The sequence below is a fragment of the Buteo buteo genome, chromosome 2 (assembly GCF_964188355.1).
Source record: "Buteo buteo chromosome 2, bButBut1.hap1.1, whole genome shotgun sequence".
In the NCBI taxonomy this organism is placed as follows: domain Eukaryota; kingdom Metazoa; phylum Chordata; class Aves; order Accipitriformes; family Accipitridae; genus Buteo; species Buteo buteo.
In genome coordinates, this window is record NC_134172.1 from 19,121,242 (window position 1) to 19,146,154 (window position 24,913).

The following is a 24,913-nucleotide window of genomic DNA, read 5'->3' on the forward strand; positions in this document are numbered from 1 at the left end:
CCTGCCGCGAAAAAGCTGCCAAATCACAAGCATCTTTCTCCGAGTCTCCCTTCAGTGTCTTAGAGTCTTCAGTCTCCTTACTGGTGCTTTTCCTATCTTCTGCTGTTTGGGGATCATTTTTTTGAACATGTACTGCCTCTGTTGGCTCCTTTGTAGTTTTCTCTTGACTTTTGCAAGGTAGTTTCCCTTCTTTTCTGAGTTGTCCCCTCCTTCTGTAACCCCGGTAACTGCTCTGAATAACCACTGCTGCCTTCTCTTTGTCTTCTGAACCTTGTTTTTCTGCCTCAACTTGCTTCCGTGAGCCTCTTAGTGACTCTTTTCTTGTAATTCCTTTACATCCTGTAGGCATCACTGCTTCATGTTTCAGGTAGTTTCTTTCCATATCCCTGTCAGTCCTGGGCTGGACCACAGCTGATTCTTGATTTTGCCCATCTGCACTAAGCTTATCTTGATTATTTTGCTCTTGCTGGGGACTAGGTTTAACTGCGATTTTGACAGTAGATTTGCTGGACAACTTGTCCAAAAAGGCTTGTTCTTCACCTTTACCAACATGTTTTACCGCAGGGTTCTGCTTCACAGAAGCTCCCTCTCCTTCAGTAGATGTTTTCTGTTGCTCCTGGACATTCCCTGTGTCACTGCACCCAGAGCACTTGCTGTCAGTAACAGCATCAGCTTCATCTTGAGTCTCCTCGTTTGCTGCTTCTTCCAGTGTATCATTTTGAGCCGGCTGCAGTTGTGCTTCAAGGAATTCCACAGCAGATAATTCTTCCTCTGCTATTTTTTCATGCTCTTCCTTTATTTTTTTACGGACTTTGTAGCCTCTGTAATGGCTCTGAACAATGACAACTGCTTCTTCTTCTGTTTTAGGAAGGGTACTCTTCACTCTGGCTGGACTTTCCTCATTATCTTGAAGTTCTTCATCCTTTTCCTTTTCAGTAATGGATGCTACATTTTCAGTTTGTTTCTTTCTAAGTGATTCCCTGAATGAAATAGAGTTTTGGGCAAAAATTATAGCTGAAGAAGATGAAGGATAGTGACAACTTTACAACTACCTTTGGTGGTGTTTGTGTACTAAATGGCAATTTGGTACATTGCAACCTGGGAAAGATTTAGTGCATATAGCTGGAATTAAAGGCAGCAAACTAATCTCTGTCTTTCTGATGATTATTTCTTAAAGTGAAAAGGGACATCCTTGTTAAACTCTTCACAGAAAATTGCTAAGGGGACAACCTAGGCTGCATGAGGCCTGATAAAACAGTAAAGAATTAATTTAAATGTTAATAAAAACATAAGGCAGAAACTTTTTAGCACTTCAAATATGTATAAATACACACAATCCTAAATGTATTCATGAAAGAAAAGTGCCTCAAGTCTCACTAGGAATGCAAAAAGAATGATCCTGGGCGTAGGTCCAGGTCAAATTTAAAAGACCTAACATTTCCTAAACTGTCTTTAAATCTCAAATCTGCCACCCTGTTCCTTCCCTCTGAAAGAATCTGGACTCTTTCACAGCTGTTTTCCACCCCTCTGGACTAGTCTCCACCTACTTAAATGCTATCACTGAAAATACAATGGTGATAAGCAAAGTGCTATTAGCTCCATTTCAGAGATTGGGACCACAATCATATTGCAGGGGTATTTAGAATGTGATTCACCTCACCTGACTTCTAGCTGTTTGATCTGAGCAAGACATCTGGGTTCCCGCTGTCATCACCTATGCTTATCTCAGTGACTTAAGATGAGAAGAACAGTTCCTTGCAGATGCCTATTTCTCACTTTTGTCTGAGCATTTTTTATGATGAGCTAGTTCCAAAAAAGAGACTCATCTACAGATTACGTTAACATTACAGGTAAGCATGATATTGTTGATCTCTCCCCTAAATATGCCTTTATTCCCTGGGCTTAAAAATATAAGAAAATTGGCTACTGACATTAAAAACCTCCACATAAATGTACATTACCTCTGCAGACATATATAGAATAGTCCTAATTTGCTTCACTTTTAGCTTACATCGCTGTTCTTCAGCAGTGTAGTTACTGAAAAGTGACACATTTGAGTGACATAAGACAGACAAAATAACACTACCTCCTCCTTTTGAAGATCTTCCTCTCCTTATATCCCCTGTAGTGAGACTGAATTGTTATTGCTGCTTTGTTTCTTGTCTCAGTTAGTTCTTTTCTCTTCTTCCTGAGTAAGTATCCTCTGGCAACTGACACAAATTGTAATACAAACCAACCTTAGGCAACAAGCAATGCATGTCCCACACATTTCAGAGAGTCAAATGATAACAGCATTAAACAAAAAACAATAACGAAATATGGATCGGGGTGTTTATTATGATTACACTTCATCTGAAATTATTCTGTCCCACAAAACTTTTTTGAGATTTCAGAAAGCTGTACCCATTCTACATGAGGATATAAACAAGCTCTTTCTTTGTATTTTATTGGACTAAAGAAAATACGGGAAGATGCAGAATGAAGCAGAAGCATAGTGCTATAGAAGTGTCTCTAGAACACAGTGCTCTCAGCTTCAGGTACCTGCTTTGCCTGATTTAGGCAATTGATTTGACTCAGTCTTTCATTTCCCTGGAAAACACCTGATTATCAGGCTGTAGAGATTACCAGGCTCTCTTCTGGCACAGGCCTGGAATTAGCTGAACAGTCAATAGATCAGAGAAAAACTGAAAATTTTATAGCTCAGCAGTTACAGAAGACTTAGCTCATGCTCCTTTTGCAAAGACTCATTATTCAAAATGAAAAAGCTCAGCATGAAGGATGTGCTAAGCTCCACAGTAACCAGGTGCACTGTGGCAAGGGTACTCACTGCTTGTGCTTTGTAGGAGGCACAAGTTCAAGCTTCTGGTCTGAACCAGGATGAGTAAGGACTCAAACATGCGTCTTCCCTGAGACATGTAGGTGCTGACTTGTCACTGGGGGCTTAATGCAGTTGCCGGCACATAGGTATCTAGTGCCATCTGAAGTGCTCCAGAATACCCAAGGCATCTACATTGAGCAGGCAGAAAGAACAAGACAGATGGGACTTTCTGGAGAAAGTTGGGTATACCACATGAAATGAAGCTGGAGGCCAGGCAAGATAACCTAGGGTATCTAAAATGACACTAGATACCAATATGGGGGCAAATGAACTGAGCATTTGGTAGTTTTGAATAAAATGAATCAAACTCTAGGCTCTGCTGACTATTAAGAGGAGTTTAGACACCTAGGTCACTTTTAGACATCTACACTGAAGTGTCTTAATCAGAAAGTGAATTGCATTCAGAATGCTGCTTCAAAAATTCCTGAACTTGCAAATGATTTCCTAATGGGAACTAGCACAGTCTCCACAGTGCTGTGATTTGGATAAGTCTGCAATTCCAGGGATTCAGCACAAATCCGCTAATCCCTGGCAAAATGAAAAGAACATAGTGTTTTGTCAAAATATTTCTGTTGAACTCTAATTCCAAATGCAGTATCAAGACTATCAACTCTGCTGAGTGTTTTGCAGCACAGGGAAAGGTCAAGCTCACTTAAGAATGGGAAGGGAGCATAAGCAGTCTATTCTAACACATTCATATAACTTGGTGATAGGTTTTATTTGCTTTAGCATTCCCTACTCATAATTTAGACCAACTTGGGCTCCACTAGATGCAATGGTCAGTGTAAGAAGCATTCTATAAAAGGGACATAAATTACATCTTGATAATTGGATATAGGGTAAAGGAACCCAAACAGTTATTAGAATTGGCACAATTGGTTTTTATACTGCAGTCTGACAGGGCCTTAGAAAAGTGCTAATTGTAAAGCACTTGGAATACTTCTAGAATTTCTTGGACTTCTGAGCCAATCCTCATTCCATTTTCATACAAAAGCAACTCAACAGGAGTTACTTTGAAATAAATCAAGTTACATGTCAATGGACATGCCAATATAAGCTAAGTCTGGTCTTTTTGGACTTATTCTGGTTCATCTTTGAAGTTTCCTGAGAACTCTGTTATGAGATAGTACCTGTCTAAGCTTTGTTTTCAAACTGGTAAAGGAGTTTTTTATTGCTTTAGAAACAAATGGGGGAAAAAAACTGAGAGAGCTAAGTAAAAATGGACTTCCATTTTGTTCTGGTTTCTTGTGCATTGAAAAAAGTTGAAATGAAATTGCACATAGGACAGAGAAGGTGGACAAGAAGAAATATTGGGGAGATGAAGAAACAGAGCAAAGTGGTAAATTCATACTTTTGCATTTGCTAAATATCCTAATATAATTGACAACTTTCAGATGTGTAATTATTTTTGGCACATCACTGGATTTTACTCTGGTTTTAGATTGTTTTCTACACTGATGAAGTTCTACCAACTGCAGTGAACTGCTCTTCAGTACACACTAACATTGTCTCAGTGCAATTAACAGATGCATCAGACAATTATTTAAAAGCAGCACTGGTGTTGGTATATAGTCATGAAGGCATATCTGAGGTAGTTTAAATCGAGATAGCCTGGGTACTGGCAGCACTAGCTTATATTTGGGGTTACCACCTTTGTAATTACTGAAAGTGCTGTGCAGATTTGTGCCAGCTGTTTTCAGACCTGTGCCTCTAGTTGTACTGCTGCTGGTTTCAGAGCTGTCCAGAATACATCTGGCTCAGGGACATCTCTGCAAGGATGGTGGAAGACAGAAATATATGGAGGAAAAAGGGATGTCACATAGCATACATCTGAGCCTAAGGTGATTATTGCTGCATAAGAGAAGGAATATTTTGCTAGGTTGGATTCAGCGATGGCAAAAAAGAATTGGAGACATAAGTGAAATTACAGGTTGCAGTCTTCTCAAACATAACTATTACTGATACGTAACAAAACCTATTGCTAATCAGAAGAGCATGCACACACACATTATATGCAGACAGGGTCATATGGAGCTTCAACAATACCAGCTGTAATACTTAGACATGTCAGACTAGGAGTGAAAAGCTTGCTATGGCATTTAACCAGCCCACTTCACAGCTGCAGAAAGTGCCTCTAAGCCACTTTGAGGTACAGGTAACAGAATACATTGACTCATTTCAACCACTGTATATAGATATATAATAGATAAATGATACCTCAGAATGTGTAAATGAGCACAGTCAACCAGTGTAGCTAGGTAATAGCAAAGAATCTGGATCAACATATTGCATATGGACAGCACATTAAAAGCCACAAAAGCAAACAATTCTTACTTGCTTGAAGTCTAGTAATAGATTCTTCCACTTTTTTATTACGTTTTGCATTTGTGTATTCTTTACGAGCAACAAACCCCCTGTAAGCTGAAAAGAGATGTCAAAAATTAAATAATCCATTAGGTACACAAAAAAGAAAAAAGTCTGGAAGGAATTACAGACCCTCATTAAAATATTCATAAATATTTTGCAGGCTTTATCTTTCAAAAAAAAAAAGGCGAACAAGCACAAGCAGTAAATCTACAAAACCCCTACGTTTTCTGGTGAGTAAAGTTATTATGAATCAATAAAGAGCACAAGAGAATCAGAATATAAAATACGATGATGTTTGAAACGTATTAAAAATTTCAGTTGATGTCTCCATCAACAGTGTAATTGGTCTTATTATCTAGGATGGTTAATACATTTTATTTTCATTATTATATTATACAACCTTGTCAGAGCATGCCAGAATATTATTAATAACAGTATCATCTGTGCAATCATGTCCTTCCATTTTTAAAATTGCCTTTTAAATGTAACATTGATAAACATAACTTCAGTAAAAAGATTGTCATGACCTGGTTAAAAGAAGTTTTTCTTCATAAGAACAGATAGCACCAAGTATAAGATATTTTGTCAAATGTAACAGCAGAACAGCAAAATCCACATCCAGCATGCACATTCATCTATCAACTGTACACTTGCACTAGCTTTAAGCAAAATGTTAAATGTTTTAAAGCTATTACCTGACTGTATTTTAATAGCACTTTGTTCCCTTTGTTCCTTTATCTTTTTGTATCTCCTTGAACCCAGCCACCCTCTGACACAAGCTTGAATCAAAATAATCATGTCGACTGTCTCCTTCCGCATTAAATTTAGCTGTTCCACGTGATAGTATTTGAGGAATACCTTAAAAAAAGTAGGCAGACAAGCAAAAGTTTCAGTTACCCTCCCGGGTCCTGTATTCACTCAATCCATTTAACATCAAGAGTTACAAGTTGGTTTCAAATGATGAACAGACTCTTTAGCTGTAGTACCTAAAGGATCATTCTTGTTAAAGATAGCATTTTCATTGTTTGGGGTGTTAGTTTACCTTACTCTGCCCTTCAACATCTTTTGTCAGTCCCTGCTTATTCATGCTTTCATGGGAAGATGTTTTAAAGCCCCAGTGCAAAACTTCAGTCTGTAACTGAAGTATAAATCTGTTTTCAAAACTACGAGGCTGACAGTTTTGCTAACCTGACAGATCTGATATATGTTACCTAAATCTGATCCGAATCTGGAACCTTCAACCTCTCTGCTTTCCAATTTTAAACCTAAGGCATTGTTTATTTAGTAAATTGCTTTTATCAAGCATGAAGCTCATATAACACCTGAAAAATTAGTCCAGCACAAGGGATACAAACACACTCCTGGTGTATATTAGGTTAAAATAAAAAGTGTAGAAAGAGCTTGTGCAATTAAGACAATAATTATGCTTATTTTGCTGCATTCCCCCTATCTTTGATCACTTGACAGCACAGATGCAGGTTAAACCTAATTAAAGTAAAATATAGATCTCACATCTCAAGATATGCTTCCTTTGGCTGCATGCTGTCCATTAGCCTCACTAAGACAGCAGGTGGAAATGAAGGTTGAGGAGGAGGTAATTTCATGGCTTCTGTCCCACCTATCCACGAAGATGTCTCAGAAGAAGAACAGTTGTTTCTTCTACACTGAGGTGATTTCAAATAGTTTAGGATCCACCTCTCTCTCTCCATATCCTTCCTGGGCCCGACTGCTACGTTAGCAAATAGAGAGACTTGGTGCAGTACTTGTCTGATGCTTCTTTTCTCTGGCAGACCTCCTGAGATCTGTCAATTGGGGGGTGGGTGGGTGTGTGTCCCTCTCTGGCACACTGAGATGACTACTGAACTGGAACCAAAAGAAGAGTATGGGAGCAGACATGTGTTTCTCTTACAATAAAGTCTTCCCCCCACTTGATATATATGGGATCATCCTGCTATCCCCCCCCCCCCCCCCCCCCCCCCCCCCAGCAAAGTCTGCCACAGAGGCCTCAGGCTGGAAAGCCAAAACCTCTCCCTTTGTGAGTCTGATTGCTCCAGGGAAGAAGTAAGTTTTTTCCTTAAGAAAGCTTGGGCTAAACTCACTGGGAACCTTACTACCACATTTTTTGAAAGAAAATGCAAGCAGTGTTGTTGTCACATACTGCTTTGCACTGTGGCCTCACTAAAGCTGATCAGAATTTTAACACTTTACAGGGTCAGGATTTCAGCCAGGTATCAGGGAACAGTACCCAGCAAAGGGTGGGTTTTTTAAACCAATAGACCAAGAGCTACCCCAACCAAATAGGTGAGAAAAAAAATTGCTTAATACGTTAACAATGACATGCTGCAATAATGCAGATACAGTATATAAAAAAATTACTTTAGTTTTTCCAAGAACCCAGTTGTCAAGGCGTGCTTTTTCCAAGATGGCAGCACAGGTTTCTGGGCTGACTGGAGGATCATCATTCGTTTTGTAACAGATGAGGTAATACCTAAAGACAAATACATGATTTTTTATTCCATTAATAGCGAGCAATAGATGCAAATACATTTAAACCATTCATTTAAATAATAAAAATAGTTGCATGAAATAAAACATAGCACTGAAAAAAACAAAACAGCATACGAAAGATTGCTGTGATTTATATGCAGTACTGAGAAACTCAATCAAAAGTGGGTGAGTGACATATTGCACACCCTGGAGGGTTGTTTAATTCTGTATCAACACCAGAAGGCTTTTAAAAAGTGTGCAACCCAAGCAGAATTGTGCATCAGTTCTTTGCTGCTCTGTCTCTCTGCATTCTGTGAAAGTAATTTCAGTGGCAAAATAAAAATATTTTTAAAGGTTCTCTGCCTAAATTAGCTTCTTTCATATCTAGAAATGTCATGAAAATTTCGTATCTTCTCTCATGTGCTAGGCCATCTATCTTTGAGATAGTTAACATGATGTGAGATACATCCCAGCTCTTGTTACCTCCTTGGATTCAGCTTTGCAGATACTTCTGGAACATATATGTGCCATTATGACATATCATATGTAAGCATTTAATCTGGCAAACTCATTACTCAGAATTAATTCTGACTAGGAAAAGAGGTCAGGATGCTCATGCATAAAAACTACCTGTAATGTACCAGCTCAGCTGCTGGGTAGGAAAGTTCTTGTGTGTTCCAGGACTCTCCAAAGTGCTCCATAACAAATGAATCATACCTATCTTGTTTTTTTTAATTCAGGAAAATTACATTAATTATGTGTGCTTCCTGACAGTACATTCTGCTTTTTTCTTGTTATTCAGCCTTTATACACAAAGCTTGGGTTGCACTAGCTTTAAATAACAGTGACAATTTCCTCATGGAATAACAAAAAAGCGGTAATGTTGATTCCTGCATTATCACCAATTCCTGCAACTCCTTTTTATTTTCTTTTTACTACACAATAAATTGGCTTATTTTTATTTGAACAAAATAATTTTGCCATTACCCCAGGTCTACCTGTAACTCTCAATGACTGAAAAAGAAAAAAAAAAAAAGACAAGGAGATGACAGATACTTAATAAAAATCCCCTTTTGTCTGAGGATCATAGCCTCACTGCAATCAGGGGTGCAGTCTCTGGAGACCTACCATGTTATATACTGCTTTCTTCTCCTTTACCTGAATAGTAAAATTTTGAATAAAAAGCAGTGACCAAAAGCCACAGCACATCTTGGTGCAGTGATAACTTGGTGCAGAGATGCTGCACTCCTCCGAAACAGTAATAGTTCCGGGATTATCTTTCCAGAAACAGTGCTATAAAAACATCACTTTGTCCTTCCTCTCTCTCCTCATGCACCTGCAGCACTCTGCTGCTAGCTCTCTGTTTCTAGTGCACTATTACTTTTAAGTGCTTCTGTCTGAATGGGTGTTGCTTGCTTCTTCCCAGTTTTGATCTCCATTCCACAAATCTCAGTTCTGATTGAGGCAAATACTCAGTGTCTTTATTTGTAAGAGAGAACTACAGATTAAATGCTCAGGATTAATTTTTTGGCATGGAGGAAGAAGAGATAATTAAAGGCATTACAAAATCATAGTAAGTTCATTACTCTTCTTTTTAACAAGTGAATAATACTTAGAAATTATATTTTAAACAAAACTGTGCACTTAATTAATTTCTCAGCCCTAGATTAGCAATACCAAATTATCATTCACCCTGTACAAGCAGATGCTTGCTTGAACATCAGGAGCTAAAGAAACTGTGGTGCTCCTTGGATGCTATGCTCCAAATTCTCAGCTTTAATTTGAAGCAATACATTTCTAAATCTCGGGTCTTTGAAGAAAACTTGCAGATTATACGCAAGATAATTTTTACCCAAATGCGCAGGGAGCCTGAAACAATTATCCTGAGATGCATCATCTTCCCCTACCAATCCAAAAAAGGTGACTAATCTTGTGCCTGAACTACTCGTTGTCATCCAGTCTATAATCTTCTTTGCCACAGGAAATGTCTTTGTATTTTTTCTTTAAAGACCATGCCAAAGACACTGTTTAGCAAACACTGGGCAGCAATGATAGGAGGGAAAAGAGCTTCTTCACATCAATGTTACCGTTTTATGAAGTTAGCGAACAGTATACGGTGTGAATAACCCTGTCTTCGAATTCTTGCTGTCTCCAGAATTCCTGTGTAACGCAGCTGAACCAACACTTTTTCTTTATCAAACTTGTTTGCCTGCCGGTCGTTGTTTGGCTTGATGCACCTAACAAAATGAGGCTGGCCGACGACCATTTTGGATAACAAATCCATCAGAGAATACTGCAAGAAAGTAACAAGATATCTGCCACCAGGTTATTTATAAAACTTGTATATAGGTCCACATGTAGCTGAAATTTTATTTCATATGATCAGAATCGTGTCCAAACCCAATTACATTTCAGTAAGCTGGCACTTTAATGGGAGATGAAGTAAATGACCCAACAACAATACTAGCTTTGATAAGATATCTAAGTTACTAGCATATACTACTTTAGAGAAACGCTGATTCCAAATGGATGTACCAAATTCCACCCAGAAAATTCTCACAAACTGCCATAATGTCTAACATATTGTAGAAACTCTCCTTACACTTATTTGCTTCTCCTGGAGCCTTGTTAGGTAATTACAGCCCACTTTTTCTTTCTCCTGTTGTCACCTATTTGAAGATCCTTATTCACCCAGACAGTAAATCATCCATCTATAGATGGGAAGTGGAAGAGCAGCAAGCCAGTAAATATTGCCATCCCTTCTTTAGACTGGAGGAAACAGAGGCTACCCCAGAAGAGGGGCTGCTTAAACTGCTCTGATCTAGCATGTCCTGTTCGTTGTATAGGCTGATGGTGATACTATAGATGCCCTGCCAAGAGGAAACTTTTGAGTAGGGCAAAAATAGAAGTACACAAAATCACAATTGCAAAGTTGCACTTTTCCCACCTCACCAGGGTACCAGGCTAGCAGAGGGGATGCAGTTTGTAGCTCCCCATGCCAACTGAGGTGAACCAGGCTGTAAAGAAGCTTGACTGGTGTTTAGTAAAATTACTTCATGGGAGGATCTTATTAAAACACAAATGAAGAGGCTCATTCCTCAAGATTCAACCTGACTCGACAGAAAGAGGCAGCCAGGAGGTAATGCAGTTCAGCAGTAGGTTGGATACATGAAACTAGTGTAGGACGTCAAAAACCATATGTTTCCTATTAAAATGTGCAATTCCATTCTGGATAGATGCTGCACCATGCAGCAAAGTGCTTAATTAGCTTCATCACTAGTGTGCCAATCGAAGACAAACAAGTATGACAGGCTAATGGATAGGGTTTTTTTCCACTCAGTCTGAGGTGGCAGATGCTTTTCTCAGTCACCCATAGATTTCTGCATATGAGTAAACCAGTGGGGCTGAAGCTGAATCTTCATTTAAGAGCATTAGCTAGCATGATTGGAGCAGGGATTTCCACTACAGAAAATAGTAACAGAAAAGTGTAAATATAATTAACTCATTTGCAGCCTCTGATGCTAGATGTGCTGGTAATGCACTGAATCACAGACATTAGGTTTGAATGAGATTAAATAAATTTTTCCATCTGGAACTTTAAAACACCATGCAGCTTTGGACCACCATGATACCTAGGCTGAAATTATCCTTTGCAGTCCACAAAGCTGTGCAATTTTATCTAATAAACAGTGATCTTGCTCCTTACTATTCTCTGTCATAGACATAAATGAACTCTTAAGGGTCTTAAGGGTAGATCACCTCTACCATCTTTATGTTTTTGCTGGGAGAGATGACTAAATAAGAGTTGGAAATTCAGAGCTGAGCCCAAGTGAACCAACTCTGTGCACCACTTTGGAGGAAAGAATGCTCTTCACAGCTATTTTCTATTGCAGGACTTGCAGCACAGCCAGTGCTTGGGAAGGTCAAGAGCACTGCTGAAGGAGCCACAAGGGTGGACTCAGGACAGCCTCTGAGCAATTACCATCAAGATCTTTCTCTGGAGCTCATGCTTCAAATTAACTTTGCCCTCTTGCTTCTTAAACTCTTAAAGAAATGCTACACCACTAATGTCCAACCTCCCTTTATCTCCCTTCGTGGAAAAACAAGCAAGTGAAAAATCAATATTGATCATCATACATCATCATGACAGAAACGTGGCTGTGTAATCAAGTACAATTAAAGATGAAACATCACAATCTCCTCTAGATCTTTGTACTGCACAGACCGCTGCATCATATGTGCAGTTCACAAACTCTAAATGGACCACTGTTGACTCTAAGTTAACAGGTGCATTTCAAAAGGTGAAAGAATAAATATTCATTCTACTCTAGAAAAATTTATTGAAAGATCTGATATCTTACTCTAAAATAAGAAGCGACTGTCTGTGTTTTCATGCTGGTTGTCTCTCTTGGATGATGTCCGGTATCTCCTGCTTCATTCTATAAAGATGAAGAAAGAAAATGACACTTTTTATCTCTGTTGAGCCTGTAGTGCCCTTTCCAACTCCACAACAAAGCACCCCTCAGAGAACATAATTAATTTAAAAAAATGTATTCTAAACAGAAAAAGTTACAGCATGATCACTAGCACAAATCAGTTACACAAGTACGTTACATTACTTTGCTACACAATACACAAACGTTCACACACAGAGGACACAATTTGATAATGCAGCATCTAAATAATTGCCACAAATAACCTGACAATGTCTGAGGTCCTGTCTGTTATTTCATCATCACTGTTATTTTGGTAGTTCTCTAAGGAACTTGACTATACTCCACACCAATATTTTAATTTCTCTTTTTGCTACAATATAGCTAGGAAACAATATTTTTTTTTCCCCTGAAGTTGTTACAAAACTATAGCCAGAAAGAAGGGAAATGTTAGGTTTTTACCTCACGGAAGGAATATGAATTGCACAACACAAAGATATCCAGCTAAACAGAAAAGAAAATAGGAGAGGGAGAAAAACCAAGGAAGGGGTTACTTGCTTACTTTTAGTACCAATAATAGTATTGCCTTTCTAGTTTAAATTAGGGTTCAATGCAGAATCACAGAATCAGTCTTCTTACCTTTGTATGACTGATTGATTTCTGGGGGGTCCACATTTGGTAACTGATTGTAGTTTTGCTTTTAGTATGTGCCAGGTTACCTATGGGAAGATGAAAGAAAGCAACCTACCAAAATGCTTCCATCTCGTCTAAACTAAAAACTATGCTGAACCACCTTATTCATGCCCCCAGTGTAACCATATAATTATAAAGGTCATTGACGTTTTCGGAGTATGTCCTCATTTCCCCTTTCACCCTTGGGATGGAACAAGCTCTGAAGAAGTTGCATGAAGATGGAACATGGGCTGAATTTTCCTCCTTCAGCACTTATGCCACCTACTAGAGCAAAAAAAATAAACAGACTGCTGCAGAAGGTAAGAAAGATACATCTTAGAGCATCCATGTGGTTTTACCCTAAGGATGTTATTGTACTATTCTAGTTCTAAGGCTACATATATATTAGTCAAAAAAAAAAAAAGGTGCTAGCACCCTTCTCTGGCCCTGAGGGCAAGTGACATGGCATGACTCAAATCTATACAGCTAAACTCTACACTTCACTACTCTTTTAACCTCCTGGTAAAAATAAGATGTTATCTTTCCACGGAGCTTGTTGGAAACCATCACTGGCCTGTGCTTTCTCTTGAAGTGTGCCGGGTATCTGGGAGACTGCTAGCTGACATGGTCCAAAACTGTCCCAGGGAGGCATGCTAACAATTAATCAGAATGGGCAATCCTGTGGGAGTGCTTGAGCTACCGTTCAGTGGCCCTGTTTGGTTTACTAGCATAGACCTAGTCTTAAGACTCTAACCTTGGAATTCTCAATCAAGTAATACCTTTATTATGATGACTTGAAGGACTAGGCACATTGGAGAGGTTTACACAGACAGTGGTCTTCTAAAGGAATAATGAAAATTTTGCTGAGCTTTCCATCATGTCATGCTATGTTGATAAACCCCAACCATTGCTGCATGCTGCCATTGCTTCTGCTAATAACATAATACCTCTGGAATCTCACTTTCCACTGGGAGAGCCTGTAATCTCTCTGTGCTTAGCTACTATCAGTAAGAGGTGGACAAGAGCTGGATAAACTGCTGCAAATACACAGCATGCCAAGCTAATGCGTCATATATTATGTGATGATATCAAATACTAAACTTCCCTTGTGCTTAGCTGAATATCACAGAGTGGGAAGGAAAGAGAGACAATTACTCACACCTAACTTTAGCTATCTGAAAGCGAGGTGTCTACAGGATCACCCCAGTACTCAGTGGAGAGAGGCACCTTCAGAGGAGATTTATGTCATCCTAAGAGAAACACCTGAGATGATAGGCAAGATGGGTTGGACTCTGGGTAAACCTCTACACTTCCACTGTTCTAGATGAATAACTTAGATCAGAAATCTAACTTTTAGTTGGCTATAGCTGGATGGTTTGGGTCAGTTTCAAAAGACTACACACAGTGTTTCATAATATTTAACAAGACGACTAAAACAACCTTCAGAGTTATCTTGCAAAACTTTACATAAGACTTGGGATCCATTCTTGAGACCATTTGGGCACTGACTTTGGCTCTACAGAAATTATAGTTTAGCATCTTAGCAGATATCAACAAGTGAAAAAGTTCAGGCAAGGACATTGAGCTCAGTGTTTTCCCCAGAAAACTGACTTAAAATAGACCTTCAAGACCAAATTTTGCATTCCACCAGCAAAGCTCCCTTTGTGAAGAATAAGAACCTTGCCAAAACCTCAGTTTCTGTAAGCTATGATAACACTTTAGAGAAACTTCCATTAGGCCCTTCCTATTTAGCTTTTCTGTTCTACTACAAGTACATCTCCCATGTAGTTGTACAAGAAAGTAATGTTGTAAAGTACTTACTGTATGGCATCAATGCCATCACACAAGGAGTAATACAACACGATAGCAAACTGATTGTAGGGAGACTTACCCATCATCCTAAAACAGCAGGTAGGACACTGTGCAAGGACCTGGTTCAACTAAGGTGCAACTTAGGAGTAATTTCTGTAGAGCCAGTCATATTTCTTTACCCCAACTTATGAAGTCCCTGAGGAAGGGCTCACTACTAGGACCCCACCAATTACCTATTGTAAAGGACTAAAAGATGAGGGAAACAGAGGATTGTCTCCTCACTCTTTGCAGCAGATGTTAGGAGCCCCAGCCTTGGTTCTCTGCTACTTTAGAGAAAAATTGCACTGAGACAAAACAGGCAATTTATATATGCCCTGTCCAAAAAAGGCCAGTGACTTACCTGATCCTTTCTGTTCAGTCCTCAACCAAAGGGATGCACTCCACTCCCTGTCTTGCTCCCCTACCCTGAAGAGAGGACCCTGAAAGAAGCCTCTACCACTTCCTTGGCACTTGACCAGACCAATCCCTCCCCTGCAGCTTGAGATGGCTGGGGCTCCATTCTGTATAGATTCTAGGGTTGGAAAGTTAAGCCACAAAGTGTATAATGTCATCAACAAATGGTCATATGAAACCTCACAGTGGTCATCACGAAGGCTAGAGAACAATAAAAATATTACCACAACAGCAATACCTGTTTTTGTAAGAGGATGGGTTACCAACTGTCGTGTCAGATTGTTTTCAGATGATCGCAGTAGCAGCACAATATCAGCTGGCAGAGTATCTCTATTTTTGGCTAGAAATCCACTTGCATTATATAGAACCTGTTTAAAAAGTGCATTTATGCATCTTCTGGGCTTTTGAAAAGTAATTGTAAACTTAAGCACTCTGGCATGTGGCTTTTAATATATCAAGATACACAAATAGTTTTTCAGCCATCAGGCTTGCTCTTGCTTACAGTATTTCTTTTGATCACTGAAAGCTCTAACTTCTCAATACTGAGAACCATTATGATGCAGATCACTAAAAGCAAATCCATCATTCCAAAGTAGCTTGGATTTATTTTCCATAATGCAGATATGTTAATATTAGTTTTAGTCAGTGTGGATTTATCACTAGGACAAGTGTATTGTAGTCCTCCTTTACACCAGTACCTGTGTAAAGGGACAATTAACAATGCACTTGATTTCAACCCTATCACACAGGATTACCCAAATGACTGTACAAACTTTCTGTCCCATTCATATCGTGCTGTACTAGACCCGGGACTTAAGACTCTTCCTAGAGATCTCTGTATTAATTGTAGAGGAAGTCTGCAAAATCACAAACTGCATATTGGCAATTGAAATATCTCTAAAAATTCCAGGAATGGTGTACCTAACTCAAACTGTACCTCCAGGGCTCTATCTCAATGATGCTGTAAAGGACCCACAAGAAAACCTGGCCTGTGAAGAAAGGTAGAAGATACTGGCATATTTAATTTAGAAAAAAACCCTCAGAAAACAACCAAGTAACAGTCTTAAATTACAAAAAAGGCTTGTAAAGAAACAGGAAATTGTTCTCCAGTTCCACAGTAAACAGGACTAGGAGTAATGAACTTACATCACAGCAACGGAGACATAAGTTAGACAGTAGGAGAAACTTCCTAACAAAAAAGCTTGTTGAACACTGGAGAGGGCTGATGGGGCACTGGTGGAATCCCCATCTTCAGTGGCTGGTACAGAGAGAGCTGGCTCTCTGCTCCTCAGCAGTGAGATATGCTATGCTGGTAAAGGGTCATTCAGCTGGAGATGAGGTTCAGAGGAGTTACTGCAGGCCTTTTGTAGCTGGCTGTCTTACACAAGGGGCAAGTTATCTTCCATCAGCTGATGGGCAGTACTTTGCCTCTTTCCTTGCCAGCTGCTCCAGCACTGCACAGACACAACACAGTTTCCTACATGAGACAGCAATGCCCACTCCATACCCTTTAAAAGAGCTCAAAAGGAGATGGGAGCTCCTGCTTTCACAAGGCAAGGTTCAGGTGACCAGTGCCATCTTGCTGCAGTGCGTCAGAAACTCCTCCTGAGTTTGAAAGGCATGTGCAGCAAGTCACCTTGTACAGGAGGGCAAGATGCTGCTCATCAAATGAAGCAGAAAGCAGGCCCTGCACTGTCTACCTGGCTGATGACAAAGTACAGAACTAAGTAAGGCTGATGGGGTGTAGGTGGTAGTTGAAAGAATGGAGCTGGATCCTGATTCAAAGCAGTGGGAACAAGCATGGCACAGGACTTTGAGGAACTAAGCGGAAGAGCAATAAGTTGCATTACATAATTGTTATGTTTTGGTTCTTCTATAACACAGTCAGTTCATGGTGACATTTCATGTTGTTTTGGTTCTTCTATAATACAGTCAGTTCATGGTGACATTTAGGAAAAATACACTCCTGCTATTGCTTTTTTTTATGAGGGAAAATAACTTTTTCATTTACTTTTGATGTGTAAAGCACTGCCAATGTGTCCATGCCAGGCCTGAATAGATGAAGGTTGAGGACCAACCCAGCTGACCTCTTCTGTTTCCTTCCAGCCCTACCATTCCACAGTCCCCAACTAATATCATTAGGTCTCTTACCTTTCCTGCATAATGATAAATCCCAAAGGTTAGATCTACTCTTTTAGGTCTCCAAAAATATTTTGATTTCAAATTATCTTCAAATTTTTCTGAAAAGAAACACATAGCTTATCTTACTGGAGTTACTGTGCAATAACTGTCTTCCAAAGCTGTATCCCTGTAAGGGTATTGCCTGACTTCTCAGACAATGCAGAGGCACAGAACAGACTCTGATGTTTTTAAGGACAAAGATACCATAATGGTCCTGTAACAAAAGGCACTGGATAGAGAATATGGGAGGTCTTGTGTCAGTTACTTACTTTGTACCAATTTTTTTCTGTGTGACCTCAGAAAATTGTTTGCCTTTCTAAGCTTTTGATCTTCATATACAAAACAAGGTAGTAATCCTTCCTAAGGATTCCTTGGGGAATTGTGAGGAAACATTTACCAATTGATTGAGAGCCTCTGTATTGTAGACTAAAAAGTATGAGGATAGAAAGACAGCAAGCTCATATAATTGCTTTAGCATGGGCATCGTTACTGGATGTTATTAGGTTTTGTGATTGGCTGTTGGTTAAAACTCTCACATGACACTTTGCACAGTCAAAAATGAATGAAACAAGGATTTATCTGCACAGAAACCCCACTGAAATAAATAAATCAACCTTAACTGCAACTACTCAGCAGCACTGAAATATTCAGGATCTGAATTATAACGTATTTAGGTGTTTTAATTTCTGAGTAGAAGAAAACAGGAAGCATAATTTGCCGAAAGGCACCGAGGCAGGTTTGCAGCCGTTACCCTTAAAAAGTACAAAAATCCTTGTTCAGATACAGCTCATCAAAAATCTCAGAGCTGAACATGACTCAACTTTGAAAATAGTGTTCCTGGCATAGGAACCTTGAGTTTTAACTCAGTTTGATCTTTATCTTTCAAGCACTGCAGCTAAAAATTCCTGAAGGCAGGACAATTCAAAGCCTGGATCAGCAGTTTAGGTTCATTTGTACTCTTAATGTTTTTCCCTCTATCAACTTCAAAGACACATCCATCCCTGCATGCATGCCTTCCTCAAACACACTGTGACACTGGAATGTGGGCTCACTAAAAACATAACTAGCATACAGCCTAAACTGGACGCACCAAACAGAAATCTGACAGGGAGACATCCTGCAAAACTGTGAAATAAACCATACACTTACCTACAAGTGTCTGATCTGTTGCTTGTGGGAATCGACTTTCCTCATCCAGCAGGGACAATAAACCCATTGGTTTCTGCAGGAACATATCTAAGAGGGGTCTGTTGTCCTCATATTCTATAACTCTTGCATCAACACCTTCATATAGGTATTCATTCTGTAACAGACAACAGAAGGCATGTTTTGTCTATGTATATAGAACCACTTCGGAAAATAATTCACAAACTGTCAGTTGTAACAAATTAAAACTACATTGAAAAAGTATGTCCTGGGGCTAAAGACATCAAGGTTTTGCAGGAACAAATGTCATTTGGGATCTATCACACTGTCAGGCTATATATTTTAATTTGCCTTTGGATATGTAAGTGCTTCCTATGGCATATTTGGTAAAGTAAGATACTTTCCAGGAATATGCAAGAATTAAAGAAACAGTTGAAGAAGATAAAGTCTAGTGTTTGCAGGTGGAGACCTCAGTGTCTATTTACTTCCCTGGTCTGCAATGTAAAAAGTATTTCTTAATCATTTAGAGCTATCTTTACATTCCCAGTTCGTAGCTCAGATCTATGTGATGTACAGTGACTAGGATTTACAAAAGTGACTACAGATTACAGAGGCCTCACTTGTTTGATCCCCCTCCTCAAAAACCTGGAAAAGTTCTTATGTAGATAAGAATGGTGCACACACTTTCTAATAATTAAAGAATGGTGTACATACTTTCTAAAAATTAAATAAATTGCCTCAGGTTGGCCATTACATCATTTTTACTCGTTTTAAGGAACTAGGGAAAGGTATTCAGCAAGATTAAAAAACAACAGAAAAGCTGATGGGGGGGTTTCTGTGTTTTTTTTTTCTCCTGAAGACTGAAAATATCTCTGGATTCCTACCAGACTGAGAAAAACCTGGTAACAAATGCTGCATCCACAGTGTGTTACAATGATTTTATCTTGAAAATATTTTAAATTATAGCTGAAGAATACAAGAATGACTTTCCTTAATCCTTCAGCAAGGCAGAAGACAGCCGTAAATTTACCAAGAGAAGGATGCTCTAGGGACTGCCACCCCTCCATTATTTTCACCTGCATTATGTAATGCAATAGCAGTCATCCACTGCACAGCGCTCCCATATATACCAGGGCTGCCTTCAGTCCTGTACGGGCTGTACTATGAAAACACATAATTAAGCCTTTTGATCTACTTCAAAAATCATCTCTCTTCCAAAGGATAGGACTTTATAAAAGTGTTGCATTAATGTATGGCGTTAACATCACAGTTGTGCCATCCTGAAGTCATTGTGAGAAGAGTGTCATAAACATGAATGATGGCTAATATTAATGAGTTCAAAGACCTCTAACCCTGAGAGACCTCTCCTTATGTGTCATTCACTTGAGCCTGAATGAGTGAAGAAGGCAATATATTGAGCATTTTGAAAAGGACTTAACTGCCATACACAAGGAAAAGCACAGGTTATTAGACTTCATACCTCTTAATCTCTAAGCCAGAGAGAAACAGCAAAATGAATAAAATCAGTGTCATTGTCCTGGAAATACAGGCCCAAATTAATAAATCTGCTGATCCATTTGAAAGAGAACACAGAATATATACCTAAACCCTACCCAGATTGATCTAATTTCCCAGGGCACTCTTCACTCTAAGGTTAGGTTATGGCTCAGTTTATATGCCTGTACAAGGGTGTAAGCAGTAAGAACCTCTCATGCAGCCCCATGAGGGCTCCTCCTCTCAGACACATAACATTAACTTCATTCATGTCTCCCCTGGAGCAGTGGACAGGTGGAGTTTTGCTTTTTATTTTAATCAATGACCTGAATAGCAGGACAAGACAGGAGAGTAATAAATGTATCACTGATATAGGCAAGAAGTTAATTATATACCTGTAGGAGCTAGTGGCAGGAAAGGAATGAGTCCGTGTTATCTCCCAAAGATAACACTGGAGTAGGGGCAGCTTAACGAAGGCTGTACCAACACACAGATGTTACGTTCATGAAACCAGCTGTTACTGCTTAGAATTATCAAAAGTACACTTATCAAGAGGAAAAAGGGAAGAGATTGCTCAGGATGAATCTATCAGAGAAGAGCGTTTCTGTGACACTCAGACATTGTCAAACAAGCTCTGTCAGACAACCTATCTAATGATTAACTTTTTCTAATTTCAAATGCTTGTGAGAGAGACTGGTTTAGAGAGCTGATAAAAGAGTTCTTGAAACTAAAAGGAGGTCCGTAATAGCTGTACTACTACACCCTAACAGCAACATCTGCTCCCCTCTCTGCCCGGCCAGTGCGTGGGGCCTGACCTCCAAGCCTGCAGCATATGTGACCATTTGTTCTTTTGTGTCTGCACCTTGACAACTGAACGAGTGTCAGAGCTGATAGTTTTGGTAAGGCTGCTGTCTGCCCAGTAGGATATGGAAGGAGTTCACTCCATCACTTCCCATGGGCTCCTGGATGATGGCTGATAACCAAGTCTTCCAGGCACCAGTGTGACAGATGGCTCAGAAATAAGATACCATATTATATTTTCTTATGCAATGCTGGTCTTCAACCATATTATTAGGATATAAGCAGCAAGGATAAAAGCCTTAACGATGCACATCATAAAACTGTAATGAAATAGATCTTATTTGAATTAATAAGCTGAATCGGCTACAGGATTCTGTAATCCCCCACGATGTTTTATGACAGGAAAGCTCCTTAAAATAGCAGCTGCTCATTGAAATTCGAAAGCATAATGCACTAGAAAGTATTCCTATGGATGGAATGTCAAAAGGAATGACTGAGTTACACTAATACTTGGGCTCCTATCTCATCTCAGTATTGCACTGTATCTTTTCTGTGATGAAAACTAGGTAATATTGGCTTGTGCAACCTGGTTTCACTTAGTAACAAAAGAATAATTAAATGCATTAGGAAATGGTCTTCAAGTTTAAGAAAAAAAAAGTAATGGCATTTTGCTGAGTACGCTTTGGTGTAAATGGAAACACCGGAGACTTACTCAGAACGAACCTTCTCCAGCTTAAAGTAGAAGATTAAATTGTCATATGAATGTAAAATAAACTTTGCATATATTTAATGTAAAAAGTAGCATCCTCCCAACTGATAGTAACCTTGCCACTTTCCAAAATGTTTTAGGTATTTAACATTATACCTTTTACTTTTTACAGAAGAATCACAAATGAGAAAGAAATGCAAAGGTTGTCTTGCTGGACAATGTTACCTGCAGATCATGGAGCTAACAGAATTAACTCACATCAGTACCTTACATGTAAAGGAAACACCTTGAAGGACAGGACTGAAGGTGAAAAAGTTGTGTTTTGCTTAGTATTAACCTAAAAAAAGCTTGTGCCAGCATTCGTTCCACTGAACTATAGACACATAAAATAAGTGGTTAGGTTGAGAGCTCACATTCCCTCCCCAGTCAGTGGAGACAGAGATGTATCTACTTGTCTCCACTGACTATTGGGAATCTAAACTATCTTTATCTTAAACTATATTCCCCACTTCAGCCTTTCTGTTAAATTAGGGAAAGGAGAATGCATTCAGGCCCAAAAGCAAGAATATTAAGTCAACAATGAAGAATAAACTCCCTTAATTCTGTCTCGAGTTCTCCAAGTTGGCACACAGACTCTGCTCTAGCAGACACCCTGGGCCTTTGGTGGTAGTATCACTGTTCCTTCCTACTATTCCTGTCACTTCTGAGGCTATATTTTTGTAGGCCACACTTCCGAGGAAAGCAAAACTGTGAACACTTTTCAGATTCAGATACAGAAAAGAAACCACTGACAATGCTAAAACCATGTCACCTGCAACACTGAAAGTACAATTCAGCCTTATGAGTTCATTTATTATTTGGCTTAATTGCTCAAGTTGCCAAAAAATGATTCACCTTCCCTAGTTATATAATCACGACTTATTAGGTTGACATGGGTTAATTGAGAACTAGACTATAATCAACTGATTTAGGCCTTCCTAAAGAAGACCTCCCACTAGATATGTCAAATTTAATCTAATTGCATGTGGTATGGAATTGAACAGGACAAAACAAGGAAAGAAATTAAGTAAAGTACCTATAAGTTTTACTTCTCTTGAGGGAAGTGTGAAAGAAATTAAATTCTGCAGTCTTCCCTGGGTAGATTGACAGGGTGCAATGCAGTGTTGTGCTAGAGATTTCTGAGGTAGCATAGAGCAATCCAACATGTCTGTCTGGCATTGCACAGGGCTGTGGAGAGATACTAGCCTGGGTCTCCAGCAAAAGGATAGCTCCATCAGCATGACGGTCAGCTTGGGCTAATGAAAAGTCAATGCAAAGGTCTTGGTGACTGCTGGCATCAGCCTTCTCCTAAACATAACTCCTGTCTTTCAGTATCAAAGACACAAACCCTTACATGTATGTAAAGTCAGGCCGACACATCAGCAAAGGGCAAGGGTGATACTTCGTATCATTAACAAGAACAATTTCAGTCATATGATTTTGAAAATATTTCCTTTTTTTCCATGTACAGAAAATTTTGTAATTATATTTTCTATTTCCCTGCAAATAGCTTTCTCTCATTTGTCTGTGGGGAGGGCCTATATTTACAACTAAAGTACATTACTGGTGTTAACACAGGAGAGTCCTTACGGTGAACAAAAAAGATTCTGAAGCCACCTGCTTTCTCAAAGACTGTTTGTGTGATGTAAAACTGGAACAACCACGTTATTAATAAGTAAAAAGTGATGTCTTGTAACGACTATGAATCATACTGCAAATCATCCTGTGCCATTGGGTTGTAATGCAGAATAATATGTTTGTCATTTCCTGGCTCTGAAAGGGGGGGATTTACACCCAGACTTGCACAAACTTTATGTAGCTCATTCTGCACTGCCATAGTAATATCTTTGGAGACTGCTACAAGATAATATAATGAAGTTTGATATAATCTAGTGTAGTGGTGTCATGTAAATTAAAGTAGACATCTTACTTGGTTGGTATTACCGGCAGGATGTGGACACTCGTAATAGGAATATTGGGACTGGTATAAATGAAATATGAATGGAAACGTGTGTATAAGCACCAGAAGAAAGAGTCTTAGAAGTATGGCCTGTGATTTGAATGAACATTTGTTCACAGCAATAAAATTGAGGGAAGTGTTGTTTATATCAAGACCAGAAGGCCCTCACTCACATAAAAACACAGCGCAGACAGCTAGAGAGTGGAACACCCTTTAAATCTGACAACAGGAGGATGACAGCAAGGTTACAGCACGTCACATGTGCCTTTTCTTTTCCTGTGAGCCCACCAAGGAAACAGACTGTAGGCTTAAAGATGTATATATTCCGAACAAGCAAAACCAAATAATGACCTTCCCTAAAGATTATGGAGGCTGAAGTAAATAATCTTCTGAGGCGAAGAACTGCCCTGAAACAACTGATGATTGCTAAAGGGTGTAAAAGATCTGTCCAAAACCTAAGAGACATGATGAAGACTTGCTAGCTGGTGTCCCTTATTCTCTGTGTTGCTCACAGATGATCCTGGCCAGACACTTGAACACACACATCCTGGTGCCTTCTATGTGGGTGGGAGTCAATGAAATCTATGAGAGAATGAGTGGGAGTGGGTAAAATGGACACACTTAGAGATTCTGTAAACAAAGATCAACTTCCCCTTCCATAAGGTCTGTAATTGAAATGGGTAAACTGTATGTCATCCAAATCAGAAGTTCATTTTTTCCCTCATTTGCTCAGTGGCAAAATAACCACCCTGACCTCTCTGCAGTAGGGCACGTGCAGGAGAGCAAACTACTCCTACTAGATTGTGACACCACAAACCTCTGCACTGGTATAGGTCTGGCCAAAGTGTTCTGTAATAGGATATCTAGAAACAAGTAAAGGCAGATTACACTGGACAGGACCCAAGTCTAATTAAAAAAGAGAAGGAACATTAAGACAATATTTGGGTGTACAGGGATAGGGTTAGGAAAGCCAAGGCAGGTCCATCAGCAGCAAAAAGGCAACTAGGGAAAATGTGGGCCTGCTGCTTAACAGGTGTGGATGAGCTGGAAAAGGCTGAGATACTCGATGCCATCTTTGCCTTGTTCTTGACTGATAATCCCAGGTCCCCGAGACCAGAAGGGAAGTCTGGAGCAAAGAAGACTGACCCTCAGTGGGGGAGGATCAAGTTAGGGAACATTTGAGCAAAGTGGACGTATGCAAGGCCAGGGGACCTGGTCAGTGCCTGGATTTGACGGGAATAAATAATGGTGCTGCGGCCTGTGCTATTTCCATCTTTCAGCTGTTAGAAACAGCACTAGTCAAGTGCTCTTTTTGTGTGAATTTATGCACTTTGGAAAGAAGATGCCTAAGTAATTATAGTTTTTCAGGCTAATTTCTCTCTGACTTTTGGATGGCATTAAAGACAAGGAAATACTTGTGACTGAGAATCTCCCACATAAATCTATAAAAACAACAACAAGGTCTAAGACCGCAAGACAGC

The 24,913-nt window shown here is 39.4% G+C and overlaps 1 protein-coding gene across 1 annotated transcript in view; it reads right to left on the minus strand.

Moving 5' to 3' along the window:
* The window catches only part of MYO3A (myosin IIIA), a 124,114-nt gene that overhangs the window by 18,589 nt on the left and 80,612 nt on the right, over window positions 1-24,913 (minus strand). Inside the window, exons 21-31 of the mRNA XM_075047340.1 lie at window positions 18,433-18,586; window positions 17,254-17,342; window positions 15,341-15,470; window positions 12,805-12,884; window positions 12,094-12,171; window positions 9,820-10,025; window positions 7,622-7,733; window positions 5,941-6,103; window positions 5,213-5,299; window positions 2,087-2,210; window positions 2-980 (exon numbers count right to left, since the gene is read on the minus strand). Coding sequence (XP_074903441.1) covers window positions 2-980; window positions 2,087-2,210; window positions 5,213-5,299; window positions 5,941-6,103; window positions 7,622-7,733; window positions 9,820-10,025; window positions 12,094-12,171; window positions 12,805-12,884; window positions 15,341-15,470; window positions 17,254-17,342; window positions 18,433-18,586 — 2,202 coding nt within the window. The remainder of the gene's footprint in view (window position 1; window positions 981-2,086; window positions 2,211-5,212; window positions 5,300-5,940; window positions 6,104-7,621; window positions 7,734-9,819; window positions 10,026-12,093; window positions 12,172-12,804; window positions 12,885-15,340; window positions 15,471-17,253; window positions 17,343-18,432; window positions 18,587-24,913) is intronic.